General features: G+C 39.8%; 1 protein-coding gene across 17 annotated transcripts in view; it reads left to right on the forward strand.

Annotated features, from left to right (window-relative positions):
- Positions 1-26,234, forward strand: part of Pbrm1 (polybromo 1) — a 112,989-nt gene that overhangs the window by 77,918 nt on the left and 8,837 nt on the right. For 10 of the 17 annotated variants that reach the window (XM_048355860.1, XM_048355844.1, XM_048355852.1 and 7 more), the window contains 9 exons: positions 1,352-1,537; positions 3,264-3,421; positions 5,238-5,501; positions 10,224-10,369; positions 13,001-13,158; positions 19,004-19,187; positions 20,555-20,765; positions 22,372-22,573; positions 25,715-25,879. In XM_048355860.1, the coding sequence (XP_048211817.1) occupies positions 1,352-1,537; positions 3,264-3,421; positions 5,238-5,501; positions 10,224-10,369; positions 13,001-13,158; positions 19,004-19,187; positions 20,555-20,765; positions 22,372-22,573; positions 25,715-25,879 (1,674 nt within the window). The remainder of the gene's footprint in view (positions 1-1,351; positions 1,538-3,263; positions 3,422-5,237; positions 5,502-10,223; positions 10,370-13,000; positions 13,159-19,003; positions 19,188-20,554; positions 20,766-22,371; positions 22,574-25,714; positions 25,880-26,234) is intronic. The other 7 variants (XM_048355853.1, XM_048355857.1, XM_048355855.1 and 4 more) reach the window with 1 other exon arrangement.

Below are 26,234 nucleotides of genomic sequence, written 5' to 3' on the forward strand. Positions count from 1 at the left end.
TCTTTTACTCCTGTGGTCAGCAGTATCAAGAAAGGAGTGTAGTGTTCTTGTCTGAAGCTATAAAGATATCCTGACTATCCTCACATGGAGAATGGGGTATGGAGGGACATAAGAGAACAAGAAAGAAAAAGGGGGCAAATGTCTTTTCAAAATGTGTACCTAGAAGCATCTTAGTTAGGTCTGGCAACAATGGCTCATGTGTGTAATTCTAGCTACTCAAGAGACTGAGATCTGGGGATTATAGTTCAAAGCCAGTCCATGCAGGAGAGTCCACGAGACTGATCACCAACTAATGGGCAAAAAGCCAGAAATGGAATTGTGGTTCAAGTGGTAGAGCTCTAGCAAAAAAGCCAAGAGACAGTGGTCAGGCCCTGAATTCAAGTCCAAGTACCCACACACAAAAATGCATCCTGGTTGATTATTGATTTAAAACTACAGTTGTGAGTATTTAGGTGTCTGATCCTGTCACAGAACTGCTGAAAGGAAAATACAACAAAACCAGTTCTTTAAAAGTTGCCAAAAAGGGTTCTATCTTGGGGAAAATCATTCGTGTTATATTTAAGTATGTATATGTGTGTACATGTGTGTTTGTATATCTGGTTTTATAGTACATTGTGGGATATACATATATTTCTTTTCTGAATTATTGAAAATGACTATGTGAGGCTTGAACTCGGGGCCTGAGCACTCTTTTTGAGCTTTCTTTGCTCATGGCGAGTGTTCTACCACTTGAATGACAGATCCACTTCCAGCTTTTTGATAGTTAAATTGAAGAGTCTCACCAACTTTTCTGCCCCAGCAGGCTTCCAACTTCCATCCACAGATCTTACCCTCCTGAGTAACCAAGATTATAGACCTAAGCCACCAGCACCCAACTCTTTGGAATCTTTATGTATTTATTTAAATTAATGGTGATTGGTTATGATTCTGAATGGCAATTTTGAGCCTAGATCGGTGGCATACACCTGTTTTTCTCAGCTACTTGGCTGATTTCCTTATCCTGTAAGTTTGAGACTATACTGGACAACATAGCAAGACCTTTCTTCACCTCAAAAAAAAAAAAAAAGGCCAAGGCGGGAGCAATTTTGGATAGAAAGTGTTGAGAATGTATAAATCATACTATTTTTCTCAACATACCTCTTTGGATATCAAACAAAGAACTAATTGTAACCAGGCATGGTGGCTTGCTCCTTTAATTTCAGCAGCTAGGAAGGCTGAGGCAAGAAAATCAGCCTGGACTACACATCAAAACTCTTTAAAAAAAAAAAAAAGAGAAAGAAATTAGGGTGTAGTTTTTGAAACTATGTCTGATTCTATTTTAGTGAGTATATATTTCTTTTTTTAACACAAGAAGCTGAAAAGAGTGAAGATTCCTCTGGTGCTACAGGCCTCTCAGGCTTACATCGCACATATAGCCAAGACTGTAGCTTTAAGAACAGCATGTACCATGTTGGAGATTATGTCTATGTGGAACCTGCAGAAGCCAACCTACAACCACATATAGTGTGTATTGAGAGACTGTGGGAAGATTCAGCTGGTAAGCAAGCTTGTTTGTTGAGATATGTCTTTTACTGTGCTTTGCTTCTTAGGGAAGAAAACAAAGTATTTTTAGTGAATGTGTTTGCTGGGCCTGAGCCTGAACTCAGGGGCTGTCTCTGAGCTTTTTTGTCTTTCCTCAAAGCTAGTGCTCTGCCACTAGAGTGACAATTCTGGCTTTTATTTTATTTCGGTAGTTAATTGAAGATAAGAGTCTCACAGTCTTTCTTACCTAGGACAGCTTCAAACTCAAACTCTCAGCTCTGAGCCTCCTGAATAGCTAGGATTACAGGCATGAGCCACCAGTGCCTGGCAGGAAGAAAATTTTAAATCACATATTTTATACATTCTAACAATAGTTCTGTTGTGACAATGAATATAATTGTTCAGTGTGTCAATAAATTAAGCACCCATCATATGAAAAACACTGGATCTCCCAAGTGCCGGTAACTCACCTGAAATGTCCATACGATTCTTATCTCCAGTTAACCAGCAAAAAGTTGGAAAAGAATCTGTGGTTCAAGTGGTAGAGCATCAGCCTTGTTTGGAAAACAAGCTCAATCAAGAGACCCTGAGTTTAAGACCAGAACAAACATGAACTCAGGACATCACATTTGCTAGCCAGATGCTCACTCACATGAATCATTAAAGGTCTAACACTGTTTAGCAGTTGTCAGAAGAAATGTGAAATCTAAGTTTAATTGACATCCATTTATTCAGATGATTCTTATTTAAAGCTCACTTGAGCTGGGCACCAGTGGCTTATGCCTCTAATCCTAGCTTCTCAGGAAGCTAAGATCTGAGGATCAAGGTTCAAAACCAGCCAGGGAAGGAAAGTCTTTGAGACTCTTACCTCCAATGAACTATGAAAAAGTCAGAAGTAGAGCTCTGGCTCAAGTGGTAAAGTGCTAGCCTTGAGTAAAAGAAGCTCAGAGATAGTACCCAGTACTCTTGAAGCCAATTGGTGCCAATATACTGGCACCAATATACAAACAAATGAACATGAGCTGTGCATTAGTCATTACTGGCTTAAATTTGATGTTGAAAAGACTTCCTAGGAAAAATACCTTTAATGATTCACGTGACTGAGCATCTGGCTAGCAAATGTGATGTCCGGAGTTCAGATTACATCATCATCACCCCAAAAGCAAAGAAAGAAAGGGGGGGATAGAAGGAAGGGAGAAAAAAAAAGGGCATCATTACTACTATCATCACCACCCCCAAAAAGAAAGAAAACATGAGCATGTACTGGCACATGCTAGTACTCAGTAGACTGAGGCAAAAGGCTCCTGAGTTCAAGGCTAGCCTGGGTTACATAATGAAGCCCTGTCTAGAGAAAGAAATGGGCAAGAAAATGGCCTTTCATACTACTAATGTTTGCTAAGGAATGAGTAGAAGTTAATGAAACCAGAGCAGGCAAGAGTGTGATCCAATTCTTTTTATGTCCTTCCCTATATCCTAATCCTTAACTGAAGCATGTACAGCAGTCAAGGTTTATATTTATCAATATATTTTCTTTTTAATATATTATGTGCCTTTTAATGTTAGGGGAAAATTAGGAATTTTAGACCTCCATGATGGACTTTATTATTACTATTATTTCTTTTTAGTAATTAGATTAAAAACAGTTGCCTAGAAAGCACAGTGGCATATGACTTGGTAGAGTATTTCCTTACTTTGTAAAGAATGTGTGCTATCTGTTAATGATTATTCTCTCTGTTTTTGAGGTGAAAAATGGTTATATGGCTGTTGGTTTTATCGGCCAAATGAAACATTCCACCTGGCTACAAGAAAATTTCTAGAAAAAGAAGTTTTTAAGAGTGACTATTATAATAAAGTTCCTGTTAGTAAAATTCTAGGCAAATGTGTGGTCATGTTTGTCAAGGTAAGAAGATCATTAGTTCCAGAAGTATTGATCATTTCCTTGGAATAAAATTTTATTTATTTATTTTTTATTTTTTCTATATATGTGGTGCTGAGGAATCGAACCCAGGGCTTCATGTATTCGAGGCAGAGCACTTTACCACTAGGCCATATTCCCAGCCCCCTGGAATAAAATTTTAAAACACACCAGTGGGCTCACACCTGTAATCCTAGCTACTCAGGAGGCTGAGACTTGAGGATCACAGTTAGAAGCCCTGGCAGGAAAGTCTGTGAGACTCTTATCTCCAATTGACTACCAAAAAAAAAAAGAGAAGTAGAACTATGACTCAAGTGGCGGAGTGCTAGCCTTGAGGACAAAAGCCAGGCCCTGAGTTGAAGCCCCAAGACCTGCAAAAAAAGAAATAAATAAAAATTTAAAAGACAATATTTATAAACTTAGAACTCTATTTAAACTGAGTTTTTGTTTTATTTTTTGAATTATGTCTATATAGGTATATATAAATGTTTTGGAAGAAACTTACCTCAAGATCATTTGCTGCTTACACTGTTAAACTATATTCAATTTGCTTAACTTTTTTAATATTGCCAAACCTTTTTTCTCTCTTTCCTTTCTTCCTTCTTTCCCTCCTTTCTCTCCCTTCCTTCTTTCCTTCTTTCCTTCCTTTTTTCCTTTTTTCCTTCCTTCCTTCTTCCTTTTCTTCCTTGACAGTAATAAGGATTGAATTCAGAGATTTCTGCTAAAAGACAAACTATCTCTTTGAGCCATGTCCCCCCCTATGTACATACAATGTTCTCTTGACAAGCTCACCTCCTCCATCCTCCTCATCTTTTCTCTTATTTTCCTAAAACAGTTCCAACATGTTTGTTTTATTTTTATACATGCATTAAAGACTACTTCAGTCGATTCACCCTTATCTTCTCTGTCAACCCTCTCCCTCCCACTGGTACCTGTCCCCCAACAGAACCTGTTTTACTTTCATTAGGCTAATTTTTAAGAATGTTTTGGTTCTTTTTGATTTTTTGCCTAGGACCAGCCTGTGACCTTTGTAGCTGAGACCACTGGAACAAGCTGCCACATCTGGCTTTTTTATTGATAAGGGATCTTGCTAACTTTTTTAGCTGGCCTTGAACTGTGAGCTTCCTGATCACTACTCCCCAAGTAGCTGTAATTACAGGCGTGAGCTTCTGTGCCCAGTAACAATGATATTTTCTGAAAGATAATTATTATAAATTAGTAGCTTGGTATTCAAATAATAAGTTGTATATTTTGTATGTCTGTCTAGTATGAAGTACAGAAGCCCTATCCAAAGCTTTAAGGAACATTATAATTATGTGAAATATTAATATTTTCAAAGTAAGCTAGATGAAATTGTCCATTCTTATAAAGTAATGAATATATAGTTAATAAATTCATTCTGTAGCTAAAAACGTATCTCTAAGTCAGACACTGGTGGCTCACATCTGTAATTTTAGCTATTTAGGAGGGTGAGATCTTAAGATTGTGGTTTGAACCCAGCCTGGGCAGGAAAGCCCCATGAGACTCTTATCTCTAATTACAGAAAAAGCCAGAAGTGGGCTGTGGCTCAAGTGGTAGAGTGCTAGCCTTGAGCAAGAAGGAGCTCAGGAACAGTGTGTAAGCACAGAGTTCGAGCCCTGGGACCAGCAAAAAAGAAAGAACATTTCCCCCTTAATTTCTAGAAAGTCAGTAGTTTAACCTTTGGTTGAGGTTAATATTTACTTTTGTCTTTTATGTCAGTTTTCAGAAAAGTTTACTTGATGATTAGTTCTGTTCTTATGTTCCCCCACCTTATTCCTAGGAATACTTTAAATTATGTCCAGAAAACTTTCGAGATGAGGATGTTTTTGTGTGTGAATCACGATATTCTGCCAAAACCAAATCTTTTAAGAAAATTAAATTGTGGACCATGCCCATCAGCTCAGTTAGGTTTGTTCCTCGAGATGTGCCCCTGCCTGTGGTCCGAGTCGCCTCTGTATTTGCAAATGCAGATAAAGGGGATGATGAGAAGAATACAGACAACTCAGAGGATAATCGAGTAGAAGACAGTTTCAACTTGGAAAAGGTATGTAAATAATAGTCACACAGAAAGGAATTTTAGGGGATGATGGGAAAGTGGCTTAGCAGTAAAGAGCTTGCCTAGCATGCATGAAGTCCTGGGTTTGATTCCTCAGCACCACGTAAGCAGAAAAAGACGGAAGTGACACTGTGGCTCAAGTGGTAGAGTGCCAGCCTTGAACAAAAGGAAGCCAGGGACAGTGCTCAGGCCCTGAGTTCAAGCCCCAGGATTGGCAAAAAAGGAAAAAGAAGAAAAGAATTTATACCTAAACTATAATAAAATATTCATAACTCAGAAAAATATTATGAATGTAACACCTTAGGCCAAGTAAGAAGAAACTAAAAGGATGTGGAATTGAAACCTCTTTATATAACCACTTCAAAATAAATATTAAATTTAAAGAAAAACTAAAAGGAAAGGAAAAAATGAGCAGAATATGTTTCTGCACACCTATAATCCCTGTACTTAGGAGGCAGAGGCAGTTGGATGCCTAGTTTGAGGCAAAGTTGGGCTGCCTATCTAGATCCTGTTTCAAAAACAAATATAAAAAAAGATAGTTAGCAAATTACCTCGTTGGACTTGTAAAAGAATTAGCTCTTGAATTTGCTTTTAGTTTATGATAGGATTACTATATGTGCTGTCACTCTAGCTATCTTAAAAAAAATTACTAGCTATCTTAAAAATCACTCTAGTGATCTTACTATACGTGCTGTTTTGTGTTTGTTTTTTTTAAAGTGAGTGGTTAGGCTCACAAAATGTCAAAGATTTATTTTCACTAATAAATTTGAGGACATAAATGCATAGTTTTTAGGATATTACAAATTATCAAAATAGTATCAAGAGACAGCATGTAAGTGGACAGCAACGTGAAGAAATGGGAAACGTGTACAAGAGCTAACCGAAAGAGTATTTAAGCTTCCATATGTGCATGCTTTAACTCTGAGTGGATACTATAAGTACAATGTTGATTTAACTGTTGCAGAGCATGAGAACAAAGAAAATGTCCCCATTCTCTTTGTAAACTCAGGACAATCTGGATTCTACAATCTGATAAAAACTAAAAACTATACTTTGTCTCATTCATGAATAATCAGTGTGAAAATTACTTGGGAGAAAAAGGGTTTTTTTGTAAATGAACTCAAATTATTTTTTCTCTGTGGCTTAAACATGACCTGTGCTTTCTCACAGCTTTTTTTGCTCCTGGTTAGTACTCTACTATTGGAGCCATACCTCTAATTTAAGCTTTTTGCTGGTTGATTGGAAATAAAGAGTCTCTCAGGTAATATCTGTCTAAGCTGACTATGAACCAGGATCCTCACATCTCAGCCTCTTGAGTGGTTAAGATTATAGACATGAGCCAGCAAAGTACTTCTTTTAAAACAAAATGACCAAGGAAAAAGGAGTTCATTCTAAGAATGCAATGATTGTTCAAAATTAGTAAAGTTTTCACATTATATTATATTAATAGTCCTGTATTCTTAAGCATAGATTGTATCATTTAGTCTTTCTAACAGTAGTGTGGCAGGCACTCTATTACCTTCATTTTATACATGATGAAACTAAAACAGAAGTCAGGTAACTTGCCTAATGATGTATGTTTATGTATGTCAGAGTGACTATACAAGATGGCTATACAAGGTGGCTATAAATTCCTATTTATTTTGAATAAAAATATAATAAAATATTTTAATCTTATCAATTGTAAACTAAAAAAATCTGAATAGAGAATAATGATTCAACTGTTCATTCTTATAGCATATAGTAGGAGAAAATTCTACAGTGGTATACAGAAGCTTTTGTAGTAAGTTTGCAACATTTAACTTTATTTTTTAAAATGTCTTCAGAGCCAGGCATTGGTAGCTTACAGCTGTATTCCTAGCTACTTAGGAGAATGAGATCTAAGCATTGCAGTTCAAAGCCAGCCTGGGTAGGAAAGTTTGTGAGACTCTTATCTCCATCCAATAAACTACCAAAAACCTGGAAGTGCCACTAGCCTTGAGCAAAAGAAGTTCAGGGACAGCACCTAGGCTCTGAGTTCAAGACTGGCACACACAAATACAAAATGTCTTTAGAGCCATTCATGGTTGTGCATGCCTGCCCCCCTGCCCCCACCCCAAAAAAAGAAAAACAAGGAAAGAAATTAAGGGTTGTTTTATTCACCTATAAAGAGGGAAAATGGTAGCAATTGTAGATCATTGTGTTATGAAATCTGTCATGAAGAATGTACATTTTTTAAAAAGACTTGAAAGTAGAAGTCGGAAAGAGTGAGGAGATAAGAGAATATAATGTGATGGTGAATATTGTCAAAGTACATTATATACATGCATGGAAAAATATAAGGAAACTTACTATTTTGTTCAGTGATATGTGGCAATAAGTATAGAAATGTATGGAATTGTAAAAGAAATGGAGGAGGTATAGTAGGAGGCAAGGAGAGGCACCAAGCTCTCTTCTTTTTCAGGGGTTTGAATTCAGGGTTTGACAGGCAAAGCACTTCACCCCGTGAATCGTGCCCAGCCTCCAGACTTTCTTAACATCCTTCTCTCTCCTTTTTTGTTTATTTATTCATTTATTTAGTTATTTGGTTGTGGGGCTTGAACTCTGGGCCTAGATACTCTCTCTAAGCTCTTCAGCTCAAGGCCAGTGCTCTGCCACTTGAGCTGAACTTGATGTTTTCGGTGATTAATTGGAGATAAGAGTCTCATGGACTTTGCAGCCCAGGCTGACTTTGAACCAGGATCCTAAGATCTCAGCCTCATGAATAGCTAGAATTACAGGCATGAGCCACCAGTGCCCAGCTTCTCTCCCTTTTCTTGCCTGCAGTAGGAAAGGTACATTCCTTGAGGTGGATGAGAAGAGGCGAGGATAGAAGGATTAGCAAGCCTTTCAGAGCAGAAGAGCAGAGGGAAGGTCCTGGACAAGAGAAATTACTTCTTCCCTAGACCCTCTTCTCTCCCACTCATCCTGGGTATTGTGGTTCCTAGCAGTTTCTGTGCTTCCTACACCTCCAGTGTCTGTGCTCTTTTGCCTTTCCATAACAACAAGTTGGGGGAAAAATAGGGTTGCAGTCAACTTTTCATAGAGGAAAGGATTGCACCCTTTAGAGATGATCTCAGCCTGTCACCCTGACATGTCTCCTTCAGTGTATGTGTTCTGCTTCTCTTTCCCATCTGTTAGATGCTTCTGTTCTGTGAGGAGTAAGCCCTTGTTTTTATTTCTGTTGTGCTAATGAATAACTCCCCTTTTTTAAGGAGTTTCCTGAATTTGGATTTCACCAGAGTCTGCATCAGTGACTAGGATGGGAAAGATGGAATGGGAGAGGTGGGGAGGGGAGACGGGAGAAGAAGAGAGGGGAAGGGGAGAGGGAGAGAGAGAAAAGAGAGAGAGAGAGAGAGAGAGAGAGAGAGAGAGAGAGAGAGAGAAGACAGACTCTCTGTGTATTACCTACACAAATAGATAACAAAGGCAGGACAACTGCTAACTTTTATAATATCTGGAGACTAAAGAGGTCACAAAGGAAATGTTGCTTTCCAGAGCAGGGAATAAATAACTGAATTTTGCCATCCTGAGAGATTGAGTAGAATGAATTTGTTTATGTATTGGTTTTTTGAGGAAGGATTTTTTTTTTTTTTGTAGGTGGTAGGGCTTGAACTCTGGGCCTGGGTGCTGTCCCTGAGCTCTTCAGCTCAAGGCTAGTGCTCTACCACTTGAGCCACAGCAACACTTCTGGTTTTCTAGTGGTTAACTGGAGATAAGAGTCTCAAGGACTTTCCTGCCTGGGGTGGCTTTGAACCACAATCCTGAGATCTCAGCCTCCTGAGTAGGCATGAGCCACTAGTGCCCAGCGAGACAAGATCTTATTATGCAACCCATGCTGGCCTTGAATTCAAAACTCTTTCAACATCTAGAATGCTGGGATTATAGTCATGTGCCAGTATGCTCAACTGACTAGACTGAATTTAGAAAGAGATTTAAAAAGAAAGGAAGCTAGTGTAGAATTTTTTTTATATCCATGCGTGAATGAATATGTCTGCTTCTGAATACTGATAACTGCTTTCCAGTATTTTTTCCCCTAAAAGCTAAGGGAATGAGAAAGAAAGAAAAAAGATAGGTTAACATTATTTCATTAAAATTATAAATTTAAAATAAGTACAAAGGGTTGGAGGTCTGGCTCAGTTGATAGAGCGCTAGCCAGTAAGCAAAAGCTTCAGTACCAAGTTCAAGTGCTGGGGTAAAAATAGAGTAAGTATAATATTTGATATGATACGGTTTTGGTTTTTTCTTTCTTCCTTTGTGTGTGTGTGTGTGTATATATATGGGTATTTCTGGGGCTTGAACTCAGGGCCCAGGCGCTGCCCTTGAGATTTTTTGCTCAAGGCTAGCACTCTACCACTTGAGCTACAGCTCCACTTCTGATTTTTTGGTGGTTAATTGGAAGTAAGAGTCTCATGAACTTTTCTGCCCTTGCAGGCTTCCAACCTCTGTCCTCAGATCTCAGCATCCTGACTTGTTAGGATTACATGCATGAACCACTGTTGCCTAGCTTATAATGATAGTTTTATTACAGCCACCTAAATTTTTGGTTTTTAAATCATCAGTTATCAAAACCTTTTATGGTTGTTTTCCTTGTAAGTTAATATAAAGGAAAGCTGTTTTTTTCTTTTTTTTCCTTTTCCATCTACTCTTGATTGTTAGCTACCTTCCTAAAACCAATTTCCTTTACCACAGGAGAAAGAAGATGTCCCTGTGGAAATGTCCAATGGTGAACCTGGTTGCCACTATTTTGAGCAGCTCCGTTACAATGATATGTGGTTAAAGGTTGGCGACTGTGTCTTCATCAAGTCTCATGGCTTAGTGCGCCCTCGTGTGGGCAGGTAAATGTCATTGGTGGAGGGAAGATGTGGTTGATACTAATTTAGGGTCCGTAGACATCCATCAAGCCAACTCACACTACCCATGCTTTCACATCTGATCATTATACTTCTTTGAAATTTCCCCATGAATTTTCCTTTCCTTTTCCTCCCCTTCCCTCCCCTCCCCTCCCCTCCCCTCCCCTCCCTTTTTCTTTCATCATGGGTTTGAGCTCAGCACCTAGGTCCTGTCTCTGAGCTTTTTCTGTTCAAGGCTAGTACTCTATCACTTTGAGCACAGCTTCCCTTTGGGCTTTTTGGTGGTTATGTTAATTGGAGATAAGAGTCCCAAGACTTTCCTGCCCATGCTGGTTTGAACTGCAATCCTCAGATCTCAGCCTCCTGAGTAGCTAGGATTACAGACATAAGCCACCAGCACCTGGCTTGGATTTTCTTTTTTCCTGTAATGGTTTTAAGTCTTAAACTCAGGGCCTCAGCACTGTCCCAGAGCTTTTTTGCTCAAGGCTAGTGTTCTACCACTTGAACCACAGCTCTACTTCTGGCTTTTTTATGGTTAATTGGAGATAAGAGTCTCATGGACTTTCCTGCCTGGGCTGGCTTCAAACCATGATATCTCAGCCTTCTGAGTAGCTAGGATTACAGGCATGAGCCACTGGTGCCCAGCTCCCCATAGGTTCTTAGGGGCTTTTGTCCCCACTATTTATTGCTCTCAGTTAAGAAACCTTTCCCTTTGCATAATAACTTAAATTTGAAGTGATATTTCTTAAGCCATTTTTCTATCTGCAAAGTGGGCTAAGTCTTTCTATTTCCTACTCCTTAGAGTATATATCATATATTGGTGTTCTCTTAAGGGTTTCCATACCTTGAATTTCCAAGTGCTCTGAGGCTAGGAACTTTTTCTTTTTCTCAACTTTGTATCCCATGCTTACATCATATTATATGAAACATAATAGGAGCTCACATGTTTGATGACCAAGTAAATTGGTAAAACAATGTCAGTATGGTTGGGTGACAGTCACAGCAATAATGGAGTCAAGTACTGGTTGAGCTGTGGAGGATAGTGATTAAGAGCATCTGTCACTAACTGGAGGCATGGCGCCAAGTGGTAGGGTGCTAGCTGTGATGGAAAAGCTGCCAAGAAAGAGTTTGAGGCCTGAGTGAAAGCTTTGTGTACACACACACACACACACACACACACACACACACACACACACACACACACACACACACACACACACACACACACACACACACACACACACACACACACACACACACACACACACACACACACACACACACACACACACACACACACACACACACACACACACACACACACACACACACACACACACACACACACACACACACACACACACACACACACACACACAGCACCAGTCAGGCTGGAGGTGTGATTCTAGTAAGATCAGGGACCTGAATTCAAAAAGAACATCAGTTGAGGACTAGGGAATATATAGCTCCGTAGTAGAGAGTACTTGCCTAGCATAGGAAAGGCCCTGGGTTTGATCGTCCTGGGCCATAAAAATAAATAAATGCATATTAGTACTTGATTCCAGGAGATTTCGGGTCAAATCTGAGCTTTGCTAGTTGTATGTCCTTAGACAAATGATTTACTTCCCTGGGTTTCTAATATGTTTGTTCATCATTCAGCAATCATTTATTATAGCTACTATTTCCCACTACTTTGAGTAGCTCCAAGAATATGTTAGTGAATAATGCAGACAGATACTTTTAGTTCCATAGAGCTTTGTTCTAATGGGAAGACACAATAAACACCTTGAACAAGTGGTTGTTGTTAGATCATGATACATGCTGTTGAAAAAGTGGAGCACACTAAGGAGAATAGACATGTTTCAGACCCAGGAGATTGGTTTGTATAGGCCTCACTCAGAACCTGGCATTGAGCCTACCCTTGAAGAAAAAGAGTGAAAATTATGAATAGCCAAGGGAAAAAATGCTGCAGGCCAAGTGATTAACAGGTATAAGAAATGTGTCAGGTCTGTTGAAATCAGCAGTTTGTTACTAACAGAATGATCCATTCATGAGTTAGATAATAGGTGAGAACCAAGGAGTAGCTTGTAAATTATATAAGGCTCTTAGAGGGTTAAATGAGATTGTTTTAAGCATGTAAGTTGCATTTGATTTAGGACTTAAAGATTAGATTTGAAGAGTCAAAAGTAGAAGCAAGGGCTGGGAACATGGCTTAGTAGTAGAGTGCTTGTCTAGCATGCAGGAAGCCCTGGGTTTGATTCCGCAGTACCACATAAACAAAAAAAGCCAGAAGTGGCTCTGTGGCTCAAGTAGAGTGCTAACCTGAGCATAAGAAGCTCAGGGACAGTGCCCAGGCCCTGAGTTCAAGCCCCAGACTAGTGGGGGGGGGGTAGGGGAGAGGAGTATAAGCAAAGAGATCTGGTAGGGGGTATTACAATAAATCCAGTCAAGAATGATGGTGGCTTAAATGAGTGTGACTGACAAGAATACTATTTTGAAGGTCAAGTTAGTAGCATTCCTAATGAGATGTGGAGTCTGAGAGGGAGTAGTCAAAGGTTATAATCCTTCAAGAATGAAATTATTTCAATATAATTTTTCAATTATTTTTCTCCCAAGAATTGAAAAAGTATGGGTGCGAGATGGAGCTGCATATTTTTATGGCCCCATCTTCATTCACCCAGAAGAAACAGAGCATGAGCCCACAAAAATGTTCTACAAAAAAGAAGTGTTTCTGAGTAATCTGGAAGAAACCTGCCCCATGACATGTATTCTGGGTATGTATTTATGCCTTTTCATTTTTAATCACTTTCATAAATCACAGTAAAATTATACATGCAAATATCCGTAGACAATACTGCTTCTGTGCTAGGCACTGTTCTAGATTTTATATACATAGCAGTGACCAAATTGAAGTTTATGTTATACTCTTTTCTTTTTTTTTTTTTTTTTGGCCAGTTCTGGGGCTTAAACTCAGCACCTGAGCACTGTCCCTGGTTTCTTTTTGCTCAAGGAAAGCATTCTGCCACTTAAGCCATAGCGCCACTTCTGGCCGTTTTCTATACATGTGGTGCTGGGGAATTGAACCCAGGGCTTCATGTATATGAGTCAAGCACTTTTGCCACTAGGCCATATTCCCAGCTATGTTATACTCTTAAAGAGTTACATTTGGGCTGGGATAGCTGGGAATATGGCCTACTGGTAGAGTGCTTGCCTCGTATACATGAAGCTCTGGGTTTGATTCCTCAGCACCACATATATAGAAAAAGCCAGATGTGGCACTATGGCTCAGGTGGTAGAGTGCTAGCCTTGAGCGAAAAGATGCCAGGGACAGTGCTCCTGAGTTCAAGTCCCAGGACTGGCAAAAAAAAAAAAAGTCATTAAGGCTGTGTTTAGAGTTCTAATAGGACCCTAAGTCAAGGTACAGAAGCACCCCATTTGTTCCAGGACCACCAATCACTCCTATTCTAGCTGTGGGCATTAATCCTAGCTGTGCCTGTAATCCTAGCCAGTCAGGAGGCTGAGATCTGAGGATCACAGTTCGAAGCCAGCCCAGGAAAGAAAGTCCATGAGACTTTTATCTCCAATTAAGCACAGAAAATCAGAAGGCTTTTATGGCTCAAAGTGGTAGAGTGCTAGCCTTGAGTGAAAAAGCTCATGGACAGCTCCCAGGTCCTGAGTTCAAGCCCCACAATCTACAAAAATAAAATAACAAAAAAGATAAAATATCTTAAGATAAACTTAATGAGCTTCTTGCTAGTTAGAGGTAAGACTCTAAAGGATTTTTTTTACCTAGGCTGGCTTCAAACTTGGACCCTCACATCTCAACCTCCTGAGGAAGTAGAATTTATAGCCATGAGTCACCAGTGGCCAGCCCCAGTGGTTTTGCTTTGGGAGTAGCAGGGTTTGAACTCAGGGCCTTGAATTTGCTAGGTAGACGCTCAGCTAGTTGAGCCTATTTTGCATTTATTTTTTCAAATAGTATCTTCATTTATGCCCAGGCTGGCCTGGACTTCCTACTTATGCTTTCTAGGGTAGCCAATATGACACATTCATCACCATACTTGGCTTTTATTGTTTGAGATTGGGTCTCACAAAGGTCTGGCATCAAATTGATCTGCCTCCTGAATATCTGGGATTGCCAGTGTAATCCATCTACAAGTAATTCTTAAGTGAGAATTCTTCCAACTGTAACCATAAAGCAATACTGTACAGTTTTAAAGTGCTCACATTAAGGATTAGACAATTGTTGCTAGTTGACAAAAGCATCAAAAATACAGGGAAGGGACGAGCACTGGTGGCTCACACCTGTAAACCTAGCTACTCGGGAGGCTGAGATCTGAGGATCGCTGTTCAAAGCCAGTCAGGAAGGAAAGTTTGTGAGACTATTATCTCCAATAAACTACTCAGAAAAAGCCATAAGTGATGCTGTGGCTCAAGTGGTAGAGTGCTAGCCTTGAGCAAAAGAAGCTCGGGGACAGCGCCTAGGTCCTCAGTTCAAGCCCCAGGACTGGCACAAACACACACACACACGCACATGCACGCACGCACACACACACGCACACACATGGTAGGCATGCCTGTAATCTCAGCACTCAGGAAGCATAGTCTGTGGTAGAATACTAGCCTATCAAGCACAAGCTCAGAGTTCAAACCTAATAACTACTAAACAATAAAATAAAATCTACCCAGGTGCTGGTGGCTCCTTTCTGTAATCCTAGCTTCTCAGGAAGCTGTAGTCTGAGGATCGCAGTTCAGTGCCAGCTCTGGCAGGAAAGGCCATGAGACTCTATCTCCAATTAACCACCAGAAAACTTCAATTGGCTTGGTGGCTCAAAATGTTAGAGCGCTAGCCTTAAATTAAAAAGCTCAGGGACAGTGCCCAGGCCCTGAGTTCAAGTCCCACAACTGACAAACGGATGGATAGACAGACAGATGGATAGATGGATGGGTGGGTGGATAAATCAAAATGTCTATCTGTAGATGAATGGGGGAATATATATCCTAGACATACCTAAGTTACATAGTTAAAAAAAACAGCCTGAGACCCTGTTTCAAACAAAATAAAACTTAAAAGAAGCATAGGGAATCATTCACCTACTTTTCACTCTTTTATAAATTTAGCATAACCTCTATGGAAGGTTGAAATACCTGTAAAAGTGAAGATGTACATATACTTCATTCCAGATTTTTTACCTGTAGAAATATATACTTCATTTGTATTCACACTGTGCAAATTTATATGTGTGTTAAATTATTTACCTCAGCAGAAGTTTGGGAACGATCCAGGTATCAGTAATTAGCTGAACAAATACAAGTAGGGATACCCAAGAGAGATTATTGTGACAAAAATTTAGATTCAAAATATTGTACATATTGCGCTACCATTTGTGAGAGCTTTATTATTTTTATAAGTAGCATAAATTAACCATTTTAAGTTTTTATATGTATGCCTGTATTGGGACTTGAACTGAGGGTCTGCAATTCTCATTTGACCATTTTTGCTCATAGTTGGTACTCTACCACTTGAGCCATGTCTCTACTTCCAGTTTTAGCCTCTTTTGTGCTGGTTCTGGGGCTTGAATTTAGTGCCTGAGCAATGGCCCTGAGCTTTTTCACTCAAGGGGTGAGCCACCAGCACCTAACCCAAATAGAAACTATGAACCAATGAAACAAACAGTAACTATTTCCTCTTCTCCCCTTCCTGACCCTAGTAATTTCTGCTTCCTGTCTATATGAGATTTGTATATTCTGTTTAAGTGGAATTGTGATACTTCCCCTTTTTGTCTGGCTTACTTTACTTAGCATTATTTTTGTTAAGATCCATTCATGCAGACAAAATTGTTACTAGTTATTTTGGAGATGGAGTCTTTCCAACAAGTCTCTCTCTGGGCTGCTATCAGTCAAACCATTATTCTTTTGCTAGGATTACAGGCATGAGGCACCTGCACCTAGCTTTTTGCACATTTAGCTACTATGGATGTTACTATAATCATTGGTGTTCAGGTATCCCTTTGAGCCTGTTTTCAGGTGTGTGTGTGTGTATGTGTGTGTTATATGCACGCACATACTCTTGCATGCAACAGTCCTGAAGCTTGAAATCAGGGCCTTGGCACTGTCCCTGAGGTTTTTTGCTCAAGGCTAGTTAGTGCTCTACCACTTGAGCCACAGCTCCACTTCAGCTCCACTTCTGCATTTTTGGTGATTAGTTGGAAATAAAGAGTCTCAATTCTCATATGTTAACAGTCTTCAGTGGCTAGGGTTACAGGCATGAGCCACCGATACCCAGCATGTTTCCAGTTTTTTAGGTATATGCCTAGAAGCAGAATTGCAATAATTATTTAGCTTCTTTGAGGAGGTGCCAAACTCTTTTGTGCACGACAGATGCATCATTTTATAATTCCTCCAGCAACATTTAAGGGTTCTAGTTTCTCCATGTGTGTAGGCTGTCACTTGTTTTTGTTGTTGTTTGTTCAAGTGAAATGTACCATTTGTCTCTGTGATCCAGACTGACGTCATTTACCTTTAATTTAGCACACTTTTAAAGTCATATCTCACATCTTGATTGCTTTCTAGAAAATGTTTGGTCAGGGGCTGGGGATATGGCCTAGTGGCAAGAGTGCTTGCCTTGTATACATGAGGCCCTGGGTTCGATTCCCCAGCACCACATATACAGATAATGGCCAGAAGTGGCGCTGTGGCTCAAGTGGCAGAGTGCTAGCCTTGAGCAAGAAGAAGCCAGGGACAGTGCTCAGGCCCTGAGTCCAAGCCCCAGGACTGGCCAAAAAAAAAAAAGAAAGAAAGAAAATGTTTGGTCAGATTCTCCTCTATAGGTATTTTTGTCTGCTTGAATCTCTCCATCCTTACTTTTTGAACATTTGGAATATGTGTATCCTACTGTATCTCAGTACTAGCCCTTTGATAATTAGAAGAGTGGGCATATTTATAAATGCATTCTCTTCCTACCCCCTTGGTCAGAAACTTGAACCTTGCACCAAAGTACATGTTTTCACATCCTTCTATCCTTCATACACTACCTGAGGAAACTTGTAGAGTTCACATAGTGTCCCAATCTGGGCAGATGTTTTTCTGTCCTAAAGGCTGTGAAATGTCATTGTGGTTTGATTGGCATTTCCCCATTGATTAATGAGGTTGAACATTTTTTGTGTGTGTTTATTTACCTCTCATGTATCTTTGGAATAATATCTGTTGATATTCTTTGCCCATTTTTTAATTGAGTCTTAAGATTGTTAAATTGTAGTTCATTATATATTCTAGATACTGAAGTCTGGATTCCAGCTACTATTTTCTTATATAGTTTTGTCTTTTTTACTTTTTAATAGTATTCATTAGAGCACAGAGTTGTTTGTTTGTTTTTTCTGTTAGTCATAGGGCTTGAATTCTGGGCCTGGGTGCTGTCCCTGAGCTCTTCAGCTCAGGCTAGCACTCTACCATTTGAGCCACAGTGCCACTTATGGTTTTCTGGTGGTTAATTGGAGATAAGAGTTTCATGGACTTTCTTGCCTGGGCTTCCTTTGAACTGTGATCCTGAGATCTCAGCCTCCTGAGTATCTAGTATTACAAGGGTGAGCCACTGGCACCTGGCACTCACAAAGTTTTTAGTTTTGATGATGTCTAGTTTATTTTCTGTAGTGCTCTTCAGTTTTCACATCTAAAAAAAACAATGCCTCGTCAGAGGTCATAAAGATTCACACCTTGGGGCTGGGAATATGGCCTAGTGGTAAAGTGCTTGCTTCATATACATGAAGCCCTGGGTTCAATTCCTCAGCACCACATATATAGGAAAAAGCCAGAAGTGGAGCTGTGGCTCAAGAGGTAGAGTACTAGCCTTGAGCAAAAAGAAGCCAGGGACAGTGCTCAGGCCCTGAGTCCACGCCCCAGGACTGGCAACAAAAACAAAAAAACAAAGATTCACACCTTGGTTTTCTCTTAAGACTTTTATAATTGTAGCTCACACATTTAAGTCTTTGATCATTCTAAGGTAATTTTTGTAGATGATACAAAGTAACAATCCAGCTTCATTCTTTTAAATTATCTAATATGGGTTTATTTCTATACTTCAGATTGAATTCTGTTTCATTGACCTGTGTGTCTATATAACCTTGTATAAATATATACCCTTTTATCTTTTTTTTTTTTTTAGGAAACAAATAGATCTCTATATTTAGATATTGTGAAGGGAAAACTCTGAAGAACATAAAATTATATGTGTGCCTGTACTGGGACTTGAACCTTTTATCTTTTTAATTTAATTTTCAAATGTGAACATTTATATGTGTGTGCATATTTCAGTCTTCAGGCTTTAACTCAGGCGCTGCCCCTGAGCTTTTTGCTCAAGGCTAGTAGTCTACTGCTTGAGTCACAGCTCCATCTCTGGCTTTTGGTAGTTAACTGGAGAGAAGGGTCTCATGGACTCTCCTGCCCTGACTGGCTTCCAATTACAATCATCAGATCTTAGTCTCCTCAATAGATAGGATTACAGGTGTGAGCCACCAGCACCCAGCCTGAACATACTATTTTTAAAATTATAGAAAATTTAAAACAAGTATTAGCTGTGACCTCAGTTTATTTCTTTAATTCCTCTCCAACTTACTCTTTCAGGAAAGTGTGCTGTGTTGTCATTCAAGGACTTCCTCTCCTGTAGGCCAACTGAAATACCAGAAAATGACATTCTGCTTTGTGAGAGCCGCTACAATGAGAGTGACAAGCAGATGAAGAAATTCAAGGGACTCAAGAGGTTTTCACTCTCTGCTAAAGTGGTAGATGATGAAATATACTACTTCAGGTAAACCTTGAAAACTACAGGAACAAAGAGCACTTTATCTAACTCATATCAGAACAAGGTAGCCCACACAGGCACTGGTGGTTCACACCTGTAATTCTAGCTACTGAGAAGGCCGAGATTTGAGAATCAAGGTTTCAAGCCATCTTGGGTTGTAAACTATGAGCCCTTATCTCCAGCTAACCAGCAAAAAGTCAAAAGTAGAGGTATGGTTCAAGTGGTAGGGTCCCAGCCTTGAGTAAAAAAGCCACATGAGAATGTGAGCCCCAGAGTTCAAGCTTCAGTATTAGCATACATAGAAAATAAAGACAAAAAAACAAAAGCAATATACAGCCCAGTGTTTTCATTTTTTAATTAAATCTTAAAACTAGGACAATATAAATTCCAAATAGAAAATATTAATTCATTTAAATACTAGAGAAAATGTTGGAGCTGGAGACATGGTTCCAGTAGGGGAGTGAAAATGCTGAAGGAGAGTGTGAGGTCCTGAGTTCTAGCCCCAGTACCAACACATAAAAGAAAACGTTCATATTCTACTAGAACCTGGTAACCACTCTAATAGTGTCCTTTGCTTAGACTCCAGTAATTATAGAGGCAGAAATACTTGGTTTTAGTTCATATTCTATTTGTTAGCAGATGGCTCCATTCTACAGATTGTAAAACTCGTCAAAATATATATCAACTAGCTCTGACTCAGTGCTTCTGTGGGTATTCGTCAAAATTCTTTTTAAAAAAACAACTCTGAGGGTTGGGAATATGGTCTAGTGGTAGAGTGCTTGCCTCATATACATGAAGCCCTGGAGTGTTCTATTCCTCAACACCACGTATATAGAAAAAGCCAGAAGTGGCGCTGTGGCTCAAGTGGTAGAGTGCTAGCCTTGAGCAAAAAGAAGTCAGGGACAGTGCTCAGGCCTGAGTTCAAGCCTCAGGACTGGCAAAAGAAAAGAAAAGAAAAAAAACTTCTGAGGCAGGCATCCATGGCTCACACCTGTAATCCTAGCTACTCAGGAGGCTGATATCTGAGGATCACAGTTCAAAGCTAGCCCAGACAGGAAAGTCCATGAGACTCTTATCTCCAGTTAACCACCAAGCAGCTAAGGCTCAAGTGGTAGAGCACTAGCCTTGAGCACAAAAACACAGGAACAGCACCCAAACTCTGAGTTCAAGCCTCAGCATAGGCACACCAAAACAACAACAAGCACCTAGCTTTGTAAGTAGAGGTAAGTTCAGAACCAATCATTTCAGCTTCCTTGCTACCTGTAGGATGGACAGTGCACATCACAGGAAGTTCTTTCTAAGGTGAAACACTTTTCTCTGACAGTCCTGGAGTGGTGTTAGATGACTTTATTTTCTTATGTCACTTTTTTCAGAAAACCAATTGTTCCTCAGAAAGAGCCTTCACCTTTGTTGGAAAAAAAGATTCAATTGCTGGAAGCTAAATTTGCTGAGTTAGAAGGTGGAGATGATGATATTGAAGAGATGGGAGAAGAAGACAGTGAGGTTATTGAACCTCCTTCTCTACCTCAACTTCAGACTCCCCTTGCCAGTGAGCTGGACCTTATGCCCTACACACCCCCACAGGTGAAGGTGACATGTCCTGTTACTAACCTTTTTCTCAGCTGTGTTTTGCAGCAAACACAAACCAAAGTAAGGAGACATCTGCCTCTTCCATAGGAGAGCTTCTACCTAGAAATTTGGAGGAAGGAACAGGTTGTTTGGTTTAGTTGTGGTTGGTTGAGTTTGGAGGGGGATTTTTTTTGTCAGATTCCTTTTCATATATTTTTTCCTCTTTATGTTTTAATTGATTATATGCCTGTAATCCTAGCTACTCAGGAGGCTGAGATCTGAGGATCGCAATTCAAGCCAGCCTAGGCAAGAAAATGTATGGCTCTTGTCTTCAATTAAGTCACAGGAAAGGCCAAAAGTGGCATTCTGTGGCTCAAGTGGCAAAGTGCTAGCCTTGAGCAAAAAGAGCTCAGGGACAGCACCCAGAACTGGGGGGGGAAAAAAAAAGCATATGCCAGGTGGCAGTGGCTCACACTATTACTAAAAAGACTGAGATCTAAGGATCTTAGTTTGAAGCCAGCCCCGGCTGGAAAGTCCATGAGACTTATCTCCAATTAGCTACTCAAAAAAGCCAGAAGTGGAACTGTGGCTCATGTAGTAGAATAGTAGCCTTGAACAAAACAGCTCAGAGACAGTGCCCAGGCCCTAAGGTCAAGCTCCAGGACTGACACACATACACACACGCACGCACGTGCACGCACACACACACTTCAATAGGGCGCCAGTGGCTCACACTTGTAATCTGAGGTACTCAGGAAGCTGAGTTCTGAGGATTGGAGTTTGAAGCCAGATCAGGCAGGAAAGACTGAAACTCTTATCCCCACTAAACTACCAAAAAAGCCAGAAGTGAAGCTGTGGTTCAGCACTAGCCTTGAGCAAAAGGAAGTTCAAGGACAGCACTGGGCCTGAGTTCAAGCCCTAGGACCAGCACCAAATATATGTATGTATATATATATATGTCATGTAATTAAGCCATTAATGATTTAAAATAATCTCTTAGATTTTGTAGTTGATTTACTTGCAGTTTACTTCGAAAGCTTTCCTTTCCTTGTATGGAAGAAAAACAGTAAGGAAAGGCATCATCCTATTACTTCTCAGTTTTCATTATCTGTGTCTTTTTTGGTTTTGCGGGGGGGGGGGGGGGGTTGTTTGTTTTGTTTTTTTTGTTGTTGTTTTGTTTTGTTTTATATTGTTTTTTTGAGAAAGGGTGTCAGTATATAGCCTAGGCTGATCTCAAATGTATGTTCTTTCTGCTTTTGCCTCCCAGGTGCTGGGATTACAGGCATGCTCTACCACACTGATCACCAAGTCTTTTAAGTCTTTTTTCTTTAGGACTTGATCTTTTCATTGAGGTGATTCTCATTGGTATTTTTTCTTGTTTAGACTCTCAGGACTTGTGAGGTCACTATTACATATTGTAGTATTATAGTCATAAAACTCGAAATTTTAATTTATTTCTTATTTTGAGGCAAGCAAGTATATTTTGACCAAGAAATGGCCAACTACAAACTCAGTGTGTCTATAAAACAGTAACTATCCTGTGTTCCTGGCTTCCATAATTCCCTAAGCAATTAATCAAGTGCAGTGTTCTGATCCACTATAAGAGCTTTCTGTCTTACAGTCTACCCCAAAGTCTGCCAAAGGCAGTGCAAAGAAAGAAGGCTCCAAGCGAAAAATCAACATGAGTGGCTACATCCTGTTCAGCAGTGAAATGAGAGCTGTGATTAAGGCTCAGCACCCAGACTACTCTTTTGGGGAGCTCAGCCGACTGGTAGGAACAGAATGGAGGAACCTTGAGACAGCCAAGAAAGCAGAATATGAAGGTAAATAGAGACTAGGCACAACTGTCCAAGCTTTCTAAGCAAGGCAGTGTTTTCAGGAATGCATATGCGTAGATGTTACTCCCTTGATCCTGCCACATGCACATGAACTTTGTGTTAAGGACTATTCCAGAAAGTACCTACTCAACAGTTCAGATGTCAGACATTCTCTTGGTCCTGACTAAGCACAGTGCTTCCCTGACTTTGCCTGTGATCCTGGTGTTGCAGCCCCCTACCCCCTACCCCAGAATTCCCCAGTAATATTTTGCTTTACCAAAAATTGCATGATTTTCTTCATTTTCTTTCATTGAGTCCTATAAACACATGTATGTTGAGTTGAGAAATGAATGTACACTGATGTTAAAATATAATTTTGATTGATACTCATCCAAAAGGAGCCTTTTAAAATTAGTAGTCTTACACGGTGGCTCTTGATAAGCTTATATGTATAAACTCTAAGCTGCAGTTTGGTGGAAGTACCTGGTTTGTTAGTCCAGACCCGGCCTCTGCTGTATCTGTATTCTTAGCTACAGTTAAGGTATTTGGGATTGATGGAGCCCAACTGTCTTTGTTTTCCTTTTACTCTGATTAAATCACTTCGGGCCATGATCTGTTATTTAAGGATGGTGATTCTTAGCCATTAGGTACAAATACTTGGATTTTTGGTTGCTTTTTATTTGTTTTTGTTAATTTCAGGCATGGTTAAGAAAGAAGAGCGTAAACATTAGATTAGGCAGGACTTTTGCCTTTGAGCTGTATTTTTTTCCATTTAGAATTTTATAGCAGTCAATTCTTAGTCTTCTTGGCTTAGTACAAACAATTTGTTTTAAGGGAAAGTAAAGGCTGCCTGCTTTATTGAAGTTTGTTAGAACTGATTGATTATTTAAGAATTATCTGATCAGGCGTCCCTAAGAATCTTCTGCCAAAGCATAATCCTGCAAGGTACTCTATCAAGAAACATTCTGTGGCAAAACCTGCTTGAGAGTATGCCAGACTCCATGTCTTAGTTAGGAACTTACAATGCATATTCCATGTTAAAGTCTCTAAAACCTTAAAAAAAAAAAAGAGTTTTTATCTGGAATTTTATGAAATTTGACCAGGTATTTAGGTAGTATCTATTAATATCCTGAAAAAACATTTTATACAACATTCTTTGGGAAGTCCTAGTTAGTTCCCTAAGAACCTAGAACTTTAGAGAGCTTTGGTATTATCTTACTGTACATGAAGACCTAACACTTAGAGTGAGAAATTAACGTAGGTTATAAAGCCTCTTCCAAAACAAAGCCAGCACTTGGGTGACTGATTTTTATAGAGTATGAAGAGGAGAGAAAAATACCTGGAGATAAAGTGAAGGCAGTATAGCTAGGGAAGGAAAAGATGTGGCTTAAAGGAAATTCTCCTAGATTCAACAAGGAATCTGAAATTCAGAATGGTCCTAATTAGAGGAGTTACACAACTCAGAAACATCTCAACTTTTGGTGTTTTTCACCTATTACCCAGATAGGAGTTAGGCTGGCTTTGTTATAATTCTGTTTTCCAGGACAGCTTAGTTAGGCTTCTCCTAGAAAGAGATAACAGTAGCCTGCCGGTATTTGATCCACAGGCCTGAATGTTTTCTGTTTTTCCAACCTCTTTCCTTTTTTTTTTCCTTTGCTCTCTTCTCTCATTTACTGTCATTTGTATAATGAAAAAACTAGAATTTAATGTAGGGTCTAAATCAAATCATTGATTTTTTTGTTTGTTTGTTTCATTGTGAGCTCAGGAAAACAAGTTGTTCAAATGGCCTTTGTCCCTCACACTTACTGCACTCACTTTGCAGCAGGTGTGTAAATTGGGACAGTGCTAGTGGTGGATGACAAATCTCTGCTGACAACTGTGTCACAGCCAAGGAGTGTTGTACTTGCTTGACTTTCACATCCTTACCCTAAAAGAGGACTGGAGCTGTTGCTCCTTGATTCTCTTTAAAGCCATGTGACCTCAAGCTGTTATCCCCCTCTTCAGATGTGTGGTGGTTGGAGTCTGATATCAGGAGTCAGAGCCATCAGTTGCTGGTTCTCTTTATATTCTTGGACAAATCATTACCTGTCTCCCAGTCTCCATTTTCCCATATGAAGAGTGGAGAGGGCTTTCTTACCTATAAATGGTGAAAACAGAATAAACCCTGTGTGGTGGGAGCTTTGATAATACTCCTCTAGTCTAGTATATAAGGGTCCACCTGCTAGAAACATGACTGTTGGAGCTGTTCGCTCTGGAGATGCAGAGTAGCTCAAGAGAGTGAAAGAAGTTATCAGGTAAAAGCCCAGAAGTTCCACAAGCAAATGCTCCTCTTGCATTTTATATGAAATGAGTAGATTCTGGAATTTGTACAAGTTTAGGACAATTTATGATCAGCTTTGAAGTATGCAGCTGTAGGCAATGTGATTCTTTTCAGAACATTGTCCTTTGCTACATACATATATGTATTAGTTCCCTGATTCTGAAGACAATAGCCTAGAGTATTATGCATTTTTCCCTTGGGTTTATTAAACAATGTCCTCTTTACTCCACTAGAATATAGAAAGTGGCTGTTTTCTTTCCCTAAAATCTTGTGGAAGAGGCAGTAAGCTACTTTTCCCTTACAGAGTTAATTTTCTTCAGCTGCTAAACCTGTGATACTAATGATAAAGAGTCCTCAAATCTTTGTAAAATTGGGTACAAGGAATCAGGAAAATAGAGTAAGTAACAATTGCATCAGAAATTATAATGGGCCATGGAATTGCTTCATGTTAAAATTATAAACTATAATGCTATTAATACTAGAATAATGGTAGTGCTTCTCATCTTCAGGGTGCCTCATGAGATTAACCACGGTGGTTACGCTGGTGATGTGTTTAAATAAAACTTGTGCTTTCTGAATGTGTGTTGCAGTCTTAACATTCTTGAAATCTTTGCAGACAAGTTCTCAAGATGGGATAGGAAAGCTGGATTCTAGGTTTACCAAGTGAAATCGGCCCGACTCTTCCTGTGTTGAGACTAGTCAACTACTGTTCCTTCCATTGAGACAGAACTGTTGCCTGTGTTTTTACTAGTCCTGTTGAATGCAATGGATGGTATTTTGAATTCCTGGGTTAAAAACAGAATTGAAAATCTGAAATGCCTTTACAGAGCGGGCAGCTAAAGTTGCTGAGCAGCAGGAGAGAGAGCGAGCAGCACAGCAACAGCAGCCGAGTGCTTCTCCCCGAGCAGGCACCCCTGTGGGGGCTCTCATGGGGGTGGTGCCACCACCAACACCAATGGGGATGCTCAATCAGCAGTTGACACCTGTTGCAGGTAAAAACAGGAGCTAAGACCATTTTTTTTTCCACTTTAAGAAATTCCTTCATTTTTTTTTTCTCCAAGAGGAGTAGGCCACAGCCTGTAGCCTTTTCTCATGACAGATTTAAAGTTTGAAGTCATCCATGTTGTCCTACATTGCCTTTCCCATATGGGCAGTGTCTCTTTCCTGCCCCAGATATGGGCCCTGGGCATAATCCAGGGAATTGGTAGGGACCACTTCTTCCCTGGCTGTGGGCATGGTCTGGCAATGTTCTTACCCCAGACTGCTCTAAATAGAGCACTACAGCAGATAACATAAATAAGCCCTAAATTCTGTTCTAAAGAACTTTCAAGAGAATACACAAAACCA

Source organism: Perognathus longimembris, chromosome 10 (genome assembly GCF_023159225.1).
Source record: "Perognathus longimembris pacificus isolate PPM17 chromosome 10, ASM2315922v1, whole genome shotgun sequence".
NCBI classification, from domain to species: domain Eukaryota; kingdom Metazoa; phylum Chordata; class Mammalia; order Rodentia; family Heteromyidae; genus Perognathus; species Perognathus longimembris.